At 42.7% G+C, this 20,267-nt stretch overlaps 1 protein-coding gene across 1 annotated transcript in view; it reads right to left on the reverse strand.

Moving 5' to 3' along the window:
• Positions 1 to 20,267, reverse strand: part of SYN3 (synapsin III) — a 1,149,796-nt gene that overhangs the window by 267,669 nt on the left and 861,860 nt on the right. Inside the window, exon 7 of the mRNA XM_078653521.1 lies at positions 20,084 to 20,146. Within this exon, the coding sequence (XP_078509647.1) occupies positions 20,084 to 20,146 (63 nt within the window). The remainder of the gene's footprint in view (positions 1 to 20,083; positions 20,147 to 20,267) is intronic.

Below are 20,267 nucleotides of genomic sequence, written 5' to 3' on the forward strand. Positions count from 1 at the left end.
ACGGAAAAAGGCACCTCCATAAAGGAGGAAGGGAAAGAGGGAAGAAAGACAACAGAAGGAACACCCGCCAGGCCATGCATCCTCAGGGGGAAAAACAGGACAATAAAACCGGCATGCGATGTAACAGAAACATAATACCAGAATAGGCAGCAAACCCCAATCAGCCACACACCGGAAGAAGGACAGAAAACCCCCGGGGGAGATACAAGGTGACAGAGTCCCGAAAAAGTGAATACACAAGAGCCATAGAACAAAAAGGGAAAATAAGGGGGGAAAAAGATCCCCCAACACAAACAGACCCCCCCCACCCACCCCTAAGCCCACCCTGCACCCCTGCAGAAGGCTACGGCCTACCCCCCCGCAGAGACAGAAGATTCTTAAAGCTTCAGGCCAATGGAAAACAGATTGGACTGAGGAAGAAAGATCACACCAAAGAAAGGGTAGTAATGGTCCAATAGCATTAGATCGGGAGAAAAAGGGGAAACTGTGTATACATAGGGGTGAAACCTATTACGAGAATGTGTTTGTGGGAGAAGTAAGTTGTGAACATGCTTTTCAATTAGAATATTACAACAAGGACTTCTTGAAGGAAATGCAGGTGATCCCAAATGTATATTTTGTTTGTGGAAGAAATGCATATGTGAAACTACCGGATAATTGGTATGGATCATGTTATTTGGCAATTGTCTTCCCCAAAATATACCATGCTGAGGATTTGGAAATCATAGAGAGAGGAACTCAAGCTAGAGGAAGAAGGGATGTACACTATGAGGAGGTAGTTGGAGACGTATTTGGTGCTGCGTTTCCTCTTTAGGGATAATACTGAATGATGTCAAGATTAGAAGATTGGCAACAGTTGTAGATAGGTGGTCCGCTAGTACTGCTAGATCATTAATGCTAGTGGAGGGAGAGATGCAATCGATAAGGGCAATGGTTCTTCAGAACCGACTTGCTCTAGACGTTCTGTTAGCCAAAGAGGGAGGAATCTGTAAGGCTTTGAAGGTTCAGGAATGTTGTACTTACATTCCAGACAATTCAAAACCTCTAGAAAAATACATACGGAACATTACTGAAATTCATCATGAGATTGAGGATTTGACACAGATAAATGTGTGGGAAAAGTAGGTCAAGGAATGGGTAAAGTTGGAGGTTGGTTTCCCAACCTATTTCATCTGGTACATACTGAAACCTATCATCATAATAGTGATTTGTGTAATCACCTTGTGGGGATTGGTGCGGCTGTACCAATGGTATAGATCAAATAGGTTGCAGAGATCCATGAGAGAGCAGGAGAGGAGATTAGCTGTGATGCAGGATAACCAGTACAGGAGTCTGAGGGCTCTAGAGATGATGAAACGAGGGAATACTGCAACGAGTTCAGTTTGACTCAGTTCATACCTTAGGGATGGTGTTGTGATGGTGATGACTACTAAAAGTCATCAAAGGGGGGACTGAGAGAGCGCAAATTGGGAAAAAATACAGAAGTGCACCATATTTACAAGCACGTTGTATCAGTTTAGTAAAGATTACATAAGAGTGTTTAATCAAAATAGAATTCATATATCTGTGTGAAAACTAATGTAGAAGTGTGTAGAAATGTTAGAATGATGTTGAAATCCCATGTTATGTGGCTGTTGTAGGGGAAAATGTAATTCTGCTAAACGTAGAAATGTGTAGGCCACATGGCAGTTCACAGAGAAACGAAAGGCGCTGTTACATTCTCATACGATGTGGATTTTAATGTTGTTGTAAGTCAAAGTATTATTGATCATAGAACTGAAATATATGTTTTATAGAAGTGTTTCATATAACCATTGTGTGTAATAAGTTAGAATACTGTTTAGACTAAGAAATTAAAGGTTTGCAGAGTGCGCAGGTCCGTTTCAGGTAATTCTAATAGGCCTGAATAGATAAAGTCGTTTCTTTAGATCTGCATGTGCTAGTTAAAGGAAGGTCATGTTAAGCATAAATTGCGGAGCCTGCTCGAAGGGTTTACGACTTAGAAGATACGGTGGAGGCCGGAATTTGGGGCCCACAGTACAAGTGTCTGTTTGCAGGTGTGAGGAGGTCCTAATCAAGAGAGTGATGAATAGACTTTTGTTCAGGGAGCCAGGCACAGGCCTGGAGGAGGCTTCAGGAATTTCCTGGGGGGTACCGTCCTGCCGGAGAAGAGTCTGAGAAGCAAGGTCACCACGCTAACGATGGACCCAGAGGAGTATCAGCATGGAAAATACCAGAGAAGACACCACGTGAGGGGCGTCTCTAAGGGGCGTTTCTATTGTAAATGTGATTTTTGTATTAGGGACAGCACCCCTGGGTGGAGTTAGAGCAGATGATCTGAGGAACCTAAGAGAGCGGATGGGTAGGCAGATAGGTTAATTGCGAGACATCGATTCTCAACGAAGACTAAGGGAAGTGTGTGATCTTCTTTGGAAGTCACCACGGCTGACACCTTTTTAGGTTAAGATTCTGCTGAGTAGGAATGTCACTTAGTCTAGTGTAGGGACAGTCTAACCTTAATTTTTCCTTTCTGTAAATGACTCACAAGTTACGACTTGTGTCTATTCTTGCAACTCTGATGATTCTTGAATTGGTTTTGGTAATATTCTTCTGCCGACTAAGAGCATTTAGAAAATTCATGTTTGTATTTATACCCGTATATCTTTTAAACCTTATTTTGAGATGTTTGTATCTCCAGTTAGCTTTGGCTTTATAATAAACTTTTAAAACTTATTTGTAGTAGGTGGTTCTTTAGAGTGGTGTAAGTCCTTAACTGTTTGACCGAGTAGTGGACTGCCTTTTACTCTATGACAGGTACCAACGGTTTAGTCGACCTGAGTTGGGATCTAGATCTATAACAATAGACCAGAAATCCCGCGTTAACACATCTATTGGCCTGAAAGTCATGCAGACAGTATTTAGCATCACTCAAAAAGCAACCCAATTTCCCTAATTATCCACATTTAAAAATAAATACAGACAAGAAAATTAATGTTTTCTGTCTGTATTTATCTGTAAAAATCTGTAAAAACTGAAAACAGGGAGCCCTAATTAGAACATTATATCCCAGAAAATCTGAAGCTCTCCCCCCCCAAACTTACTGACCAAGCTACGCCCCTGATTGTCCGCCAGGATTTAGACCCCCACAGCGGCACAGAAACAACACCACTTGCTGCTTCATTGTTTATCCCGGATATTCTCCTTGCTGACAAAACTTCACCTGTCTGCCAAACTTTACACACTGAAACACCCTCTTCTGCTGCTGGGTCCCAGCCAGAAACTTGAGTGTTTCCTTTCTGGGTATCAGGTGGTCCAGACTGTGATAATGGAAACCACCATTCACATGGGCACCCGTCCCTTTTAGATAATGTCTCTGTCCTACTCTTTTTAACATCTATCTCCAACCACTCCACTGGAACCATGGACAGCTGGTGTACTGAGTGATGCCTGTGCAGACCACGCCTCTATCCGCCTCCCTCCTTTGCCTCAGAAAGATGCAGGCTTCTTGAATCCGCCTTTGTCCTCACCCAGGGATGGATGTCAAACCACTGGTGGGCCCTCAAGGAGACCAAAGCAGAGTCCCAATTGTTAGCCTGGCCATTAACACTAAGGAACATCAAACAAGACCAGAACTGCTGGCATCATTAATGTACCGAAGAACAATGGGAGCTCTTGCGGCCTTATTATGAATCAGCTTTTAAGTGTGACTTGAGGCAGAAACAATGTGGGAAAATACAGCTAGAAAAAAAGCACCTAGTTTGGAGGGAACAGAGAGTGCAGCCAACCGCTCCCTTCCCACAGCACCAGGGGAGCATCATGGCACACGCCCTGCTGAAGCCACGAGGAATGCCTTGGGCGCCAACACCATTCCTGCCCCACAGCCCCTGCAGAGCAACCTACTCTTCCCCACCCACTGAACTTCCCCACCTAATTGAGAGGAGGTGGTAAATGTAAGTAGAAAAGTCCTGGAAAGTCTGAAAAAAAGGATTCCACAACTATGGGTTCAAAAGGACCCATTATCCCCCAAGCCTCGAGTTTTATTTTAGATTTTTAATTGCAAGCAAGTCTGCAGCCTTCCTTAATGAGGAGCTAATGTGGCAATACCCTAGATTGCATCAGGTGCCATGTTTTCTCTGTAGCACATTTTTATGTCTCACCTACTACACAGCACATGTGCTGTCTGTTGCGAGATGTATTGTCAGCTTACAGTGGGCTTAGAGACCCCCCATTTGCTGGCTTCATTGTCACTCTCATTCGCTTGCTTATTATTTATTAGTTTGGATGAGCTTTACTTCCTCTTCATGTGTTTGTTCCTCTCCTGGAGCATTGCCTCATTACTTGTGTCCTTCCACTGCTCACTTTTCAGGCACTACTTTTTTCTTTCTGTTTAAGCACTTCAATAGAGTGCATGTGTTTTCCAGCTGTATCCCTTGTGTACTCCCCCCCTGCCATACTAGGGTTGCTCTTTTTATTCCTATGTTCTGCTCCCAATCCCCCTCCCTGATCCACTTACTTGCATGCTTCTCCTGTCATATTGTTTTCTTGCCCTAGTGCTTCTTTCCTCCCACCTCTATGCTGTGCTCTTGCTTCCATTTGATTTCTATGCGCTCCACATTCCTCTCTCTCTGTTTGCTTCCCTCTCTGTACCCTTGCTACCGATTTACCTTACCTGTACCTCTGTGTTGCTTCTGCCTGCCCACGTTGCTTCCCCATGCCCACCTGCTGCGTCTTCACTCCCTGCCCTGCCTGATTTCAACCCCATGTCTGTGCTCCTTCTCCCCAGCTGTTCATGCTATTTTTTTTTTTTAGTTTATTGATTCATCCTGCGTCATTTTGTACGCTTATGCATTTTTGGTGCGCACGCCTACAAAATTACGCGGATGGCTGCATCATAGGAAGTTATTTCTTCTTTTTCTAGCCATAATGCACAGCATTGGGGATGCTGTACAGCATGGCTAAAACCATTAGCAAATCAATGGGTCCCATAGACGAGACCTTTTAGCCGTGTCAGTGCTTGATTTTAAACTTAGAAACAGGTACTGCTCCTCGCATATGGCCAAACCGGAAGAAGGATCCAAAGGCCCCCCCCCCGTGTTAGCTTTTGGCCCCAGGCCTCACATGATCAATTGTGATAGATTTATTTATTGTGGATTTATAATGCGCGTAGCTGCCTCAGCGACGAGGCGTCCCAGCGCAACAAGAAACCCTCAAGAACCCAGGACCAATAGAGAAGCAGCAAACACTTAGACTGCTTGCGGAGGAAAGAGCCAGGTCTTTAAGGCTTTTCGAAAAGCCAGATGGCTCGGCATAACTCTCATGGAGAGAGGAAGCGAATTCCAGAGTTTCGCTGCTAGGTAACTGAAGGAACGACCTCCGGCCCTCGCTCTCCAGACATGCAGAACACGAACCAGCGCAAGGTCGGCAGATCGAAGCAAGCGCCCCGGCACATAGTACTCCAGCAGGTGGAGTAACCCTGGTGGGGCCTGTAGTGTCAAGATCGTATGCGAGAAACAAAGTGCCTTAAACTTAATGCGCCGGTCAACTGGCAGCCAATGGAGATTTGGGAGCACATGTGCCACGAGTGAGATCTGGGCAGCGCAATCAAGAGCCGAGCCGCCGCGTTCTGAACCCGCTGAAGGCGCTTAATGCTCGCCTTATTTGCGCCCAAATAAAGAGAGTTGGCGTAGTCCAATCTAGACAAGATGGATGTCTGGATAATAGTCTGGCGCACTCCAGGGGGAAAGAAACTGAGCAATGGTCTAAGGCCTCGCAATAACCCAAAACAAGTCCCAGCGACAACTTTGGTTTGTTTATCGAAAGTGAAGTCGCTGTCGAACCACACACCCAGATTTTTCACAGCCTCTTTAGGGCGGGGGCGGGCTTGAGGCAGTCCGGCCAGCACTGCAGTGACCATAACTCCCGATCCTTGCCAAATAGGAAAATCTCCGACTTACTGGCGTTCATTTAGCCGCCATCCAGTCAGAGATAGTCAAGAGGTCGTCCTTGAACTTACCCACATTGGTACTGCATTTCTTCGAGAAAGCAATTACCAATTGGGTATCATCAGCATAAGACACCAGGGACAACCCCCTACTCTTGGCCACCTCTGCCAAGGGTCTGACATACAGGTTGAACAAGAGAGGGCTCAAAACAGAGCCCTGCGGCACCCCCCGGTGCAGAGCGAACTCCCAAGAATGGCATGGAGGAACAGAGACCTGAAAGGACCCGTCCTCGAGAAAGGACCAAAACCAGGCCAATGTCGCATCTCTCACCCCCACTTCCTTAAGGCGTTTCAGAAGTATTTCATGGGAAACAGTATCGAAAGCAGCACTTATGTCCAAAAGGACCAGTGCCGCTGAATCCCCAATGTCCAGACTGCCCTGGATAGTTTCTAGCACAACCAGTAGAGCAGACTCGGTACTGTGCCGAGGTCGAAAACCATGCTGAGACGTAGTGAGAAATGCATTCTGCTCAAAGAACTTAGCCAGAGTAAAGTTCATATGGGATTCCACCAACTTGGCCAGGAAGGGGAGCTGGGAGATAGGTCGATAATTCCCTCGATCACCCGGGTCTAGCGAGGGCTTTTTTAGTAATGGAACCATTTTAGCATGCTTCCATGCCCGAGGAACGGAGGCTGAGCTCAAGGATAGATTGGCCAGATCGAGACTACAGGAGAGATTAAGGAGTGTAACTGGTGGAAGAGGACAGGTGACATAGGATACGCCGGGGGAACCAGATCTAATTTTTGAACACAAAGCCGCAAACCCCGGAGGAGTCAGAAGCGGGAAGGAAGACAGGCTAATTGCCCCCGGAATATCTACCGCTTCTAGCGCCCCTCCCTCCAAAGGGGGGGCCATCGAAGGTAAACCCCGGTAGATCTGATCCACTTTGTTCACAAAATACTGCGCAAGCTCATCACATTGATGGTCAGAGCTGATGGGAGAAGCCCTCTTAGATCCCGCGCTTTTCATGTCTTTGAGCAGGGAGAAAATAGTCTTGGCAGGGTTGGAACTGGCTAAGATTTTATTGGCCACAAAGTCAGCAGGAGCTCTGCGAATGCACTTGTGGTAGTGCTTAATAGCCGCCCAATATTCTATCTTTGCAGACGTCTCACACGAGCGTCGCCACGCGTGCTCTAGCTGCTTGCAGCCCTTTTTAGCCAGCCTAAGCGACTCAGAAAACCATGGATTGGAAGGCCCTCGCCCCTTGCCCCCTCGTTTAGCCGGAATGCAACTGTCCAAACCGGCTGTCAGCCATTCCTGAAAGCACAAATTGGCCGCCTCCGCAACACGGGGAAGCTGAGGTCAATGCTCAGTTAACCATCTAGTAAAAAGGTCCAGATCTATTTTGTGCCAAGGACGTTTAAGCACTTGGACAGGGCGGGGCTCCTCAGTTTTGCCCTGCAATTGCAGGGCGAATGAGACCAAGAAGTGGTCGGTCCAAACCTGCGGGAGCGCTGAATGGACAGTTAGAAAACTTAAGTTGGTAAAAATAGGGTCCAGCAGGTGGCCAGCCACATGAGTACCCTCAACTACGTGCTGCGTTAGCTGGAAGGCCTCTAAATCAGCCAGAAAACAGGCGATCTCAGCTTTCCCCCATTCTCTAGATGGTGGTTGAGGTGCCCAAGGATGGTAAAATTCGCCGCCTTGCTAGCCAATGGCCCTACTACACTCAGTAAGTTGTCCCTGAACAGGCTGGACGGTTCTGGGAGCCTATAGATTAGCAAGCCAGATATAGTGGAATTGTAATTGAGCTGGCTTTTGAATGATACTGTGGCCTGTGGCAAAAACCCCACTGACAAATTAGGTTAAATCATACATGTGCTGTGTTTAAAAAAGACTGAGACTAACATTCTAAAGATAATTGTGTGTCCATTAAAGGGCAGCAAAAACAAATAGATGTAGATTAGAGAAGGATTTTTTGTTTTTTTGAGGAGGCAGAAATAGTGAGGCATGTTTGAAACTAAGGGATATTTCTCAATTTAGCATAAGCAGAGAGAAAAGCTGTTAACCCCTTCGACGCTCATGACGAGCTGGGCTCGTCATGAGGTAGCCTCCTCGCACGCTCATGACGAGCCCAGCTCGTCATGAATAATGGGTTTTTTAAAAAAACAAGCACAGTGGCAGAATTTCGCTAGCGCTCATGTGGTTAAAGGATTATGGAACAGTAGGAGGTGAGGGGCGGAGTGTGCTACCTTTATATTGCAGGTAGTACATCAGGAGTCATTACATCACAGGTAGTAAATCAGGAGACATTATGTTGCAGGTACATTTTTTCCATTTATATTGGGAGCCACTACTTTGTAGATAAGTACTAGTAAGAAGTTAAATAAAATTTTACATGTACTTAGAATTTTCCTATTTATACCTACATATTTAAATATGTACATATATGGATAATTAGTCAAATATATAAATTCAAAATATAGACCACATTAAAATAACATAATAAAAAGTGAATTACATTTTTTTAACGTATTCATATTATCATTTAGCAATACTATTAAGAATAATACTAATGAGAATTTTGAAGAAAAAATAAAAGTGAACAAGAGATAAAGAACAAATAGGTTGAAAAATAAAAGAGATTTGCAAAAGGGAATTTATAAATATGTGTGTTTAAGCCTTTAGGACAGAGGGTCCTCGTCACATAATTTGTGGTGAGTCGGAAAGATGGAACAATAAGTAAAGATGCCTTGCTTCTGTGTTTATCTTGGCACATTTGCAGATGATTAAGAGACAGAGGTCAAATGTCAGACTATGTCGTGTGACAAATTGCTGCTTATTCCTTTTACATTGGGAATTGGTGTTTACTTTTCCTTCTCTGGCTGCAAAGTGAGTGGAGTTTTTTAAGAGAATTATCTGACAATCGTGCTGGACTACAGTGAGTTTGAAAGGTAAAGATGTAGGATGCTGCTTTTTGCAAAACACAACAAAATGTAAATACATGTAATCGAACCACATGCATCCAGCAGTTAGGAAAGCAAAAATGAAGCAATTTTTTGTAATTCTAAAATGGGCTACAACCAGAGATTTTAATAGGATCTGAAAAATCAAGAAACTTTACTTTGTGATGCAGAAATGATAAACATTCACATTACCATTTGGATGCTGTACAGTTTTTTTATCAGTAAAGTGCAAATTTAGTAGCCATTTCAATGGAAAATGTGCTCTCTGTAAATGACGATGCGCTACCACACTATGCTTTAGTTACATCCAAAAATTGTCCTGCCTCGTCCATTATAAGTAGGTCTAAAACGTTTGGAAAGCACTGCTTTAGAGTTCCTATATATTTGTAAATATGATCATATTGCAAACTTCAAATGAAAGAGAAACTCTAGGAGCACATACTGGGAGACGTTGCCACCAATGTATTCAGTGCAGCAATACACACAGTGGGGCCGATTCACAGAACTAACTTAAGACAAAATACTAAACTTACTACTTTTGGTATTCACAGAAGTTAGGATTTTGTCTTAAGTTTGTCTTAAGACAGACTTAAGACACACTTAAGATAAAATGCTAACTTAAGTCTGTCTTAAGTCTGTCTTAAGACAAACTTAAGACAAAATCCTAACTTTTGTGAATACCAAAAGTAGTAAGTTTCGGATTGTGTCTTAAGTTAGTTCTGTGAATCAGGCCCAATGTATTTCTCCAGACATTAGTCTTTCTCAAGTGTGTGAGTCCAACTATCAAACGAAAATATAAACAAAACCCATAGACAGAGAAAATACTCCTCAGTTCATCCCTCACTCATAGTGAACCCAAACAAATGTTACCAACTCCTGACGTGTTGCACATATTTCATTAATAGCAATAAAACATAATTTATCATATATAACATTTCGAAATTCCCCTTATTAAGAATTATCACCAAACATCAGCGGACGTAGAAAAGGTTACCTTTAGATAGGGTATATATGACATCATTAGTGTCTGTGCTTATTTCAGTTAGGGGTGAGGGAGTTTTCCTTATGAGTTACATTAAACCTTCTGCCCAACTGGACAAACAGAAGCACCAGTGCTGCGAGGCTGGAGGGCCACTGAAGCGAGGACCCATAAGCATTAGGACTACATTTCCCAAGAAAATTAATTTTTTGGTTTGCTAATATCTTTAGCACCATTTGACAAATCTTCATGGAACTTTCCCAAAAAAGTCTCATCCACCTCAGCTGCTACCTGGAAAGTTTCATACTGATTCCTGAAGAGGGGACCGAGAAAAATGGGTGTCCAAAAAGGTGTTTTCCCATCCAATTTTCCGTATGAAAATTAGAAAAAGGAATACACCAAATTTTGCAGAAAGCTAGAGTTTTACTCAGAAAATATGCTTTGTGTCCTTTCATTGTGTTTGTTGCCCAAACGTAAACTTTCCATCTCAACTAAGAAAGAGAAGGAACCATAGCTGCCAAGGTTTCAGATTGCTCATGTGTGACATTTCCATAATTTCAGTGTAATTATGAGTGACATTCAACGACTATGAGTGACACTTTCTCGCAAGCAAAATCAAGAAATGAAGACGAGGGAAGCATATTAAATAATATCCTCCTTCTTTCTCCTTGCGTGTTTTTCTCTCTCTTACTCTGGGTCAAAGTCATGATGAAGAAAAATAAGTGATGGCCTCCATAAATTAGTGTTAGTAGGCCCCATCTGCAACCACCAGCTCAAATTAAGCATTGGCTGGGGGTGTGGAGGAGACATAATGCTGACAGAGTATGTGCTGGAACGGATGGCTAAGTTCTATTGCTTCGCACTCCAATTCTTAAGTAATATGTCAGCTGACATTAACCTATAGAAGTAAGGAAAGTAAGTACCACCGAGAAACGTGTCGCCCACCTGAGGGGAGGCCTTAGCATCACATCCTTAACTCCTGAGTTTAAAGAGAGGATTAGCGAAGGAGGTCTGAGATTTATTACCACCACACTTGGCAACTACAACAAACACTCACTTTCTCACTCCGCCAAACACTTGTCTTGACACACATAATTACTCTAACAAACACAACTGTACACCACCAAATAAATAACATCACACACACACACACAGTCAAATCATGAGGAAAGCTTGCACTGCTGAATCTGAGTGTGGTGAGCTGAAAGCATTCCACCATTTATGCGTGTACTGTGCTGCAGCTGGTGCCGTTATTGAGATCTGTAAACTCTTCCATGGAACACAACTCCAGGGTCTCTTCACCAGACTCTGAACTGTCCATGATAGTGCAATGCGTGTCCAAAACAGCATCTGTTGACTTCCATTTTAATACTGAAAACTCGCACATGACACTCAGAAACTTTCAAAAACAAAGCGCTGCTTTAACATGACCTTTTTTCCCTTCTGTATTTGAGCTATTCATTTTTTCTATGCTCCTTCCGTATATCTTTCATCCCTCCACTCTTCCCTTACGGTCCCTAATGCCCTTCTGTCACTCCCATTCCTTACTTTCTTCCTCATTTTCAATATTTACACGTTTTTTTACAATGATATGCAAATGTTTATTAGTGTCACAGTTATGCGCATTTGTTGAAAAACAGTCCTGTGCAACGAGCCCCACGGTTTGTGAATAGCTCTCTGCTGCATGATTTATGTGGCAAATATTTGAAAGGCTCGGCTCGTGCACAGACTCTTCGAGTCAGAGCCGGCCCCGGCTCGGCTCTGCTCTCCCTGTTTTATTGTTGCCTCACTCACCGGGCAAGCTCCACTTGTGTCAAGGAGCCGCCTGAGTTTCACGCTGCCTCTCCACGCCAGCTGAAGTGGCTGTGGGGAGACTGATTAACATACTGAAATAAATCCAGCAGCTCGCCTCACCTCACGCACAACACCAAGATGGCTCGGCATCACACTGGCTAAGAGGCATAAAGTAAGGGGGTGTTGCCCACGGGCACTGCTGCCAATGAACACCAGTTACAGAGTAGGCCACAACGCGTTGTCACTTAGTCTGGACGTGAAGTGCAGGGAACAAGAAACAAGCAGAGAACTGCCGCCTGCCTCCAAACCCAATAAACTCCGCCCGTGTCCTGTACACAAGAGCTGTCGAATCACATGCGCGGCTGATAAACAGCCTCACACTATAACAGCTGCTCTGTCTTCACTTTTATTTATCACCACCCTGCTTTGCCCGGAATGTACACTTGCCTTACCTGGACCCTGTCCGTTTGGCGACCCGTTTGTTGTGACAGCCAAGTCACATAAGGCTGCACCACTGCCGGGATGAGAGAGTGAGACTCACTCGGTTGATGAATGCAGCCAGCCCCCACGGTGGGTGCCTGCCAACTCAGTCTCTCAAAAGATAAATTAGTTTGCAATTCTTCACTAGGTGTGCAGCAGGCGGAGGCCAGATAGCTCACACTTTGTCCACTGCATGCTGACAGCAGCGCACCAGGCTCATGCTGCTTCTCCTAATGGAGCACAGCTTCTCCTACCATGGTAGCACTTCACAGCCACAGTGCTGAGGCACCACGCATATGCGTGACAATGCATTTCAGTGCGGTAATGCGGATTACCACACTGAAATGCGCTAGTGTCACGCCTGATGCGTGACACTTGGCAGGCATGAGGAACCCTTTGGTGTAGAAGCACACTGAGCCATGTTACATGATGTGTTGCTATCAATAGAATGCCTGAAGATAGGCTAAGTATTCCACCCCTACTAAAAGAACAGGTACTGACCAGAAAGACTTGAACAACTTCCGACCAGTATCCTCTACGTGAAATTGATACAAAAATGCACCCACGATCAGAAGAACTTGACTTATTGGACAACCACCAATCTGGTTTCAGATCCAGACACAACACTGACGTTGCCATGCTTAACATGATAGATGATATGGAAAAATCATTAGACCAAAACTAATCCGGTCTCCTGATACTTCTGGAGTTATCCATGGTGTTCAACTCAGTCAGCCAAAACGCCACTGAAAAAATCTTGAAATCAGAATGCGCCTATCAGGAGGGATTGGTGTCACTACAACGCATGCTTTTACCACGCATGCCTTTACAACGCGGTTTTTACCACGAAGTCCATTACAACGCATAATGCTTTTAGGCGCTGGATAGTGAATTATTTAATTTACTATTCCAACTCCAGTCCCCGTGGATAGCAGGGAAGGTGTTGGATAGTATATTAAATACATTCCCTATCCTAGAGCGCCCCCCAGCGCATTGCGTTGTAATGGTTTGCGTGGTAAAAGTTGCGATGTAATGGTAGTGCGTTGTAAAAAATTCGTTGTAACCGTGCTACACCATCAGGAGCCGTCCTTAACTGGTTCACACCCTTTTTGTAGAACCGACAAAAAAGAATCAAAATCGTCAACACCCTATACGATATAGCAGACATTAACAGGGACGTTCCACAAAGATTTACAATTTCTCCAAAGTTATTCAATCTTTACATGGAACCACTCATTGAAATCCTGATACAATTAAAACTCTCATATCACATGTATGCGGATAATACTCGACTTACATCAAACTCTCCTTTCAAGAAATTATTCAGAGACCAGATGATTCCCGGAGGAAAACGCAAGTGTGGCTGGCACATAACCATCTAAAAATAAATCCACAAAAAAACAAATTCATTCTTTCCTCCCCTCCCTTCAGACCTCAATAACCTCAGCCGTGGGCTTTAAACTGCACTCCAACCATCTGTGACTCCATAAAATCAGTAGGCATTACACTAGACTCAAATCTGAACATTCAGGCTCACATACAAGCTGCATCCAATAGCACCAACCTACATCTGCACATTCTCAGAAAACTAAAACCCTTCATACCACTAGGAGACCTCAAAAAGGCAGTTCAATCTCTAGTGCTCTCTCGAAAGTACTAAGGGAATGCTAAGCTCACAGGTCTGTCGAAACCCAGCCTAGCCCCAATAAAAGCAACAATAAATGCAGCAGCAAGCCTTTTAAACAGGCACACATCGTTATGATCGTATTTCCCCATCACTCAGAGCCCTCAACTGGCTCCCAGTCAAGGATTCAACTGAAAGGTGAATGCATAACACACAAAACTCTTGTCAATTCTGTTACAAAATATATGGCGAGTAGGATAAAGCTATTACAAAGCTACCCCAGCATGGGGGAAGGCTCCTCTGTGCACTGCTTGTAAAAGACTGAAGAAGTCTTATTCACATTTGTCGAACAATAAGGTTTTGTTGGATTCAAAGGGTTTTGCTTTTGAAGTCTTTTTTATTCATCAACTCATTATTTTCATGGTGTTTTCATATAGTTCATATCATCCTTGTAAGTAACATCACGGTTTCCTTGTCATAAATACATGAATGATCCCTGTTTTCTATTCCCAATGCATTTCAGGCGCTGAGTTGGCCCTTCGTCAGGGGATCGCTGTGGACCATAGTCTGGTCTATCCGTGGACTGATCAGCGAAGAAACTCCGCAGGGTACTCAAGGATGATATGAACTCTATGAAAATAACCATGAAAATAATGAGTTGATGAATAAAAAAGACTTCAAAAGCAAAACCCTTTGAATCCAACAAAACTTTATTGTTCGACAAATGTGAATAAGACTTCTTCAGTCTTTTACAAGCAGTGCACAGAGGAGCCTTTCCCCATGCTGGGGTAGCTTTGTAATAGTCTTGTTATATTTTACGCTGTGTGGACCAGACAGCGATTCCACTGTAGCACGCAACAGATCATAAACATTAGAATACTTCAGAATAATTAGGCTGTGCGAGTCCTACCACTCTCTTTGTGAGTAGGATAAAGCTATCAGGAGGCAGAAGAGACTCTCGAAGTGCTAAATCCCTCATACTAGAACCAGCCAGATACAAAAAAAGCAAAACTCAATGCCGCACTTTCACTGAATATGCTCCAAAATTATGGAACTCCCTTCCGCCCTCAATGAGAACAATTACCTCAGTCAAGCTGTTTTAACCGCATGCGTGCGGGCGGAATTCCGCCCGTACGCTGAGATTTACTCATTCCCATGTTTCATGACGAGCTGGGCTCGTCATGAGCGTGCGAGGAGGCTACCTCATGACGAGCCCAGCTCGTCATGAGCGTCGAAGGGGTTAAGAAGGAAGTTAAAGCCTTACTACTAAAAACATGTGGCATGACAGAAATCGTCTGATACCGGCATTCACCTGATTCAATGTTGTACACTATTGTTTTTGCCTTGCTCTTCAAAGAGAACTATTTTGAAACTGTCATTCACCCTATTCAATATTGTATACAATTGTGTTATACCTTACTCTTTGAACCCTATGTAAAGCATATCTTAAGTGACTAGGGTCTTTACTGTACTGCAACCCTCACCAGCTCTTCTTGTACAGTGCTCGGATACAGTGATAGTCATGTTTGCACTTTATAAAACACTATAAATAAATAAACAGAGTTTGAGGACTTGCTACTTATTGAGCGTGATTCAGTTTCCTTGTCACACGCCCTCTTTCTATCACCTATCACATAAACATTATCATATTTACGTCCAAATTTACAGATCCTGCCCTCTTTGCAGTCCCTATCATCTCTTTTGATCTTTTTCACTTTCTAGTTATTCAAGTATATCTGATGATCTTGTATTATCACATTCAAGAGTTCATAGTTTTTTTCAATTGCATCTATTCATCATTTTTTAATATCTCTTTTCATTTTCTCTATAGCAGATTGAAATGTAACCGACTTTTTATTTGCATGTTTAATCAAAATGCTGACAATAGTAAATGATGCATTTTGCAAGGTGCTTTCCCAATAATTTCAGAGCTCTTCATTAAGGTCTTCAAACGTTGGAAAATTCAAGATAAGTAAGCCCCCAGGTATGTTTGTCTAAATATTTCTGTGATGTTATACCATCCCACTATCTCGCAAGGTTCGTTTATTCAGACATTCCAATTTCTGAAATTTCACTTTCAAGCCCTCATATTGATTCCCATTAGCCACCGCTAAATTGGACAATGGTCACTCGAAAAGAAATCCTGTGCTAACTCTTCTCTTCTATCCTTCAATTTTGGCATGATTCTTGATATTGTTTCAAATAACAATAGAGGGTAGGACTGCCATGAAAAGGCAGTTGGAAAGGGACATCCTAATCCTCACAGTGGTGCCAGCACAGGCACCACCCTTGTGATAGGGGTAAGAGTCTGACTGCCACCCTGATGGGATCCTTGATCCTGTTGGAGGCGGCGATATATCCACAGCCCGCTGCAGTCTGACAGTCCGCATCGTAATGTGGTGGTCAGACCGATGGCCTGGATGTCGAAGTAACTGCCATCGACGGTCTGTCGGTGGCAGTCCCACCGAGATCCAAATGAGACCCTTATTGTCAAAATTGCTGATCTGATGAGATAATATGGGCAAAGTGGAGAAGATATTGTGAAATGCGACTTCACCAGAATGATACTTTTCTTTGGCACCTCCTTATGAGCTGTTGTGTCTTTTGAATTATTATGGTATGTGACATCAATCTTACATATGTTTTTCCTCTCATCTGTGAATATTAGTGGTACATGGGCAATAATTTCAATTTCTCTTCTCATCTCATGTTATTCATTGGTGCTGCTTTGGAATGTTTAAATTGAATTATCGTCATGACATGAGCTTTGTTTTTAATCTGATTTTATATGGGCACATTGTTGTTCATATTGGATATTCTTGAGCTGTGGATTTTATAGGTATGGCACATTTTTGTTTTTTGTGTATATTTATGTAACTGTGATCATTATACATATGTTTTATGCATTGTTTTGCAGTCCTGAAGAAGTAAATGTTTTAATGGAACGCGTTGGCTGAGGCTGCATTGTTCAAAATGAAAGTTCTGCAGCAACAAATGATGGACGGAATGCTGAAGGAATCAAACATTCACCCCCAGTCAAAATATCTGGGTTAAATCCTCCATCTTTTTTTGCTCACTACGCTATTCCAGTTTAGACACAGCCATATGCAAATCAGTCATGACCCTGCTCCTTATTGGAACAGTCCAGCCCAAACTGCCACGCCAGGTCCTACCTGGACCGGAAACAAGCATCCTGGGATCGATTTCGGGGTAACACCCCATATCAGCCATGCTAGCTTGAATCCAGTGGCACAGAGAGCAAGAGAACCACGTCTGGGCATAACCTTCCCACTTCATCCTGCCTACTCATCGTCCTACTGGAATCCTTCATTCTGCTAACCGATCCTGCTGTACAGATCCTCCTTCCCTAATCCTATATCTGCCTACCAATCCTATTTTATGAGCATTCACATGCTATCCGTTCCTGCTTCCTGACTAGCACTTCCTCAGTCCTTCATTATGCTTCTTCAACTCTTTTTTCAATCCTTCAGCCTGCTGCCTGCTTGATTCTACTTTCCTGTTTCTTGATCCCCAACCCTTCTTCCTGCTGATGTGATCATTTATCTTCATCCTTCATCAGCTCCATCACAAATTCCTTTGCCACATTTCTTCTTCATTCATCATCCACCCTAAACACACTGTGATTTTCCGACTCCTTTTTTTTATACCTAATATTCCTTCAAAAAGCCTCTTTCCTCCACACTCTACGATTCTTTGCCATCTTCCTTCACCAGCCTCCCTTCCCTTATCCAGTGTACAATTCACAGCAGGGAGACTGTGTTGTGAAATGTAGTACTTTATGCTCTAAATCATATCAACTCTCATATACAAAAGGATGTTTATACCTCCTTACTATGCTTCATCTATGGAATGAGAGAATGTGTAGAATTTGCTTTGTGGAATTACTGATGGAGACTTCCAGTAAAGTTTATAAATTCCTCTGTTGATTATATGTAGAGGTACATTGCAAACTCGTGCAACAAAACTACATAATATATGCTTTTCCTACAGTTAATGTAAAAAAACTATGCTTTCTTCAATAGAAATTCTAGGGAAATTGAACAAAAATGCGTACATTTTGGCATGTCATGGTCTACCGAATATGTACTAATTTAGAAACCAGTTTATGGTGAGCTTGGCTGATTAGCATAAGAGAGGAGCAAGGTTTAAGCTGATCAAAATCTTAAAGAGCCATAAGAAAGAAAGCATTGGCAAAGTCAATACCTTGGGTTTGCATTTTGAGTCCTGACTAAAACATTTTACAAAAAGGGCTACTACTTACACAATGGATACAAGTGATTCATGAGGTACAGAATTTAATGATTGGTGATTTACTGTATTTCTGAGGTGTAAAATAGTCTGTCACGCATTGCAATGGAAGCATTCCAGATGAGGCAGAATGATACACTAAACAGCCAATAACTTGGGATGGGAGAGAAGTACTGTTCTGGGCGGATCAGAGGCTACTCTGTGCATATTTTTAAGAATTGATAACAGTGGACCTGGAGACAGCTGCGATGTGAAGTCGGACCTTAAAAAGCTCAAAAGCTGGGACATCCAGGGGTACAGTAGTGATACTACATATTTTCTTTTTCTTTTATTGATTTTTTAATATACTACATATGGAGAGGATGTGGCCTAACGGTTACAACGGTTGACCTTGAAGCTGGGGAACTGTTTTTAAGTCTTGGCAGGGGCGCTCAACATCATGAGATTCTGGACATTTGTGTCTAATAAAATTAATGTGTCTGTTTGTACCACAACTGGTGCTCATGTAAAGTGCTCTGTCTGATACCTTCGGGCCGAGTTTGCGCTACATAAAACTCCCAAAAAAGCAAATCCTTAAACTGAAGACTGGCGACTGTAAAAATCGTTTAAAAAATAAAGATTATGTTTAAATGTCCAATCTGGTCTTTGAGTTCATGACTTATCCTCAATTCCCCTATATTATGGAATGTTTGACATCAATGTACCCTCTAAAATGTTCCTGTTATTAATCTGTGCAAACATGTTCACATCAGTATTGTATGGCTATAGTGCTATATATCATTAAGGTTGCTTGCAACAGTCATTCTATAAGAGATTTATATGGGGCACTAGTGGTGAGTTACGAGTCTGCTGTTCAGATCAGTGTGTAATTGCAATGCTATAAGTGGATTCCTCGAAGAGCGGCCTTAGCTGTTCATTCTTCTAAGGTTGACATACTGGCCCCCATTGAGAAGAGGGAATAATGAAATCTGTATTTTACAGCAAATTGAAATAAAGAAAATCACTGTTAACAGATTTTCTATAGGACACAGTGGTTCTCCTAATTTTGGATTTTGAACCAATATTAAATGAAGTTAACATGGACCGCCTTTGAGCTTCAGCACCTTTTCGAAACCCCTTGTCCTTCACTCTTTTTAAAGTGGAGAACGAAATGATGTAATGTTTCCCAAAGACATCAGGCTGCAAATCAGTCCAGAACATGGAGAGTTATCGCTAATTATTAGGTGCTTCTTGGATTTTTGGGCAACCAAATTCTTAGATTTAACATTGACATTCAGACTTGAATCTCTGTGGTGACGTGTTGCATGTGCTTCTCACTTACTGGTAGGCACATACAATATGTGCATCATTTCTATTGTCTTTAATTGTTTATTTGTCTGTTTCTTATTATACAAACCACGATTTAATGATATTGTGTTGGTATTTAGATGGGAAATCATTATACCAATCAGGCAGGACTGGTCATACTGGACATGGATACAATCTGGGCAGTTTACTGTCAGCACTGTTTGGGGCCTCAGGCAAACCAGCAATGAAAGAGAATTTAGAAAGGGGGCACAAGCATTTATTACAAGCATATCTGAGATTTGCTGTGCATGAAAATAAAACTCCTGGATACTGAGCCAGACTGCCAGGTATTGAACTTGTTCACACGTTTTGCTTCACAATTGTCTGCAAAACCTATGGAATTTTATCCAATCTAGATTTGAATTTGTACCACAAAAATAAATACTTCATGCCAATAGTTTACAAAGAATCTTCTCAGAAGAAAACCTTCCCGAACTCTCCTAGAGTTGGACAGATGCATTTGCCATGGTTGGTTGTTTTATTTAATATGGGACTGGTTATTAAATAATGTCCAGGACTGCTTTTACCTTCCGGCTTAGCCTGGTAGGCAACAAATCAATCTTCGCCGAAGAGCAAAACTTGCATTCAGAAGCAGAATGTCATCATCTGAAGATAAAATACCAAAAGTTTGCTCCATATACTGACTTGCCTTGGGCGCAACACTTGAACATGCATGTCTTACCTTCCCCATTCCGGAGTGTGCATGTCCCAATTTTACCACCACTGGGAAGTTTGGAGTCGTGAGCTGAAAAAGAAAAAGGAGAAAGATTCATGTGACCTAAATGTAAAGACAAAGTCCCGTACAGTGTTATATAAAATATGCGTTTTAACCTCTCTTGCAGTTCTCCACCAGTCATTGTTTGAAA

The sequence above is a fragment of the Lissotriton helveticus genome, chromosome 1_1, assembly GCF_964261635.1.
Source record: "Lissotriton helveticus chromosome 1_1, aLisHel1.1, whole genome shotgun sequence".
Lineage (NCBI taxonomy): Eukaryota > Metazoa > Chordata > Amphibia > Caudata > Salamandridae > Lissotriton > Lissotriton helveticus.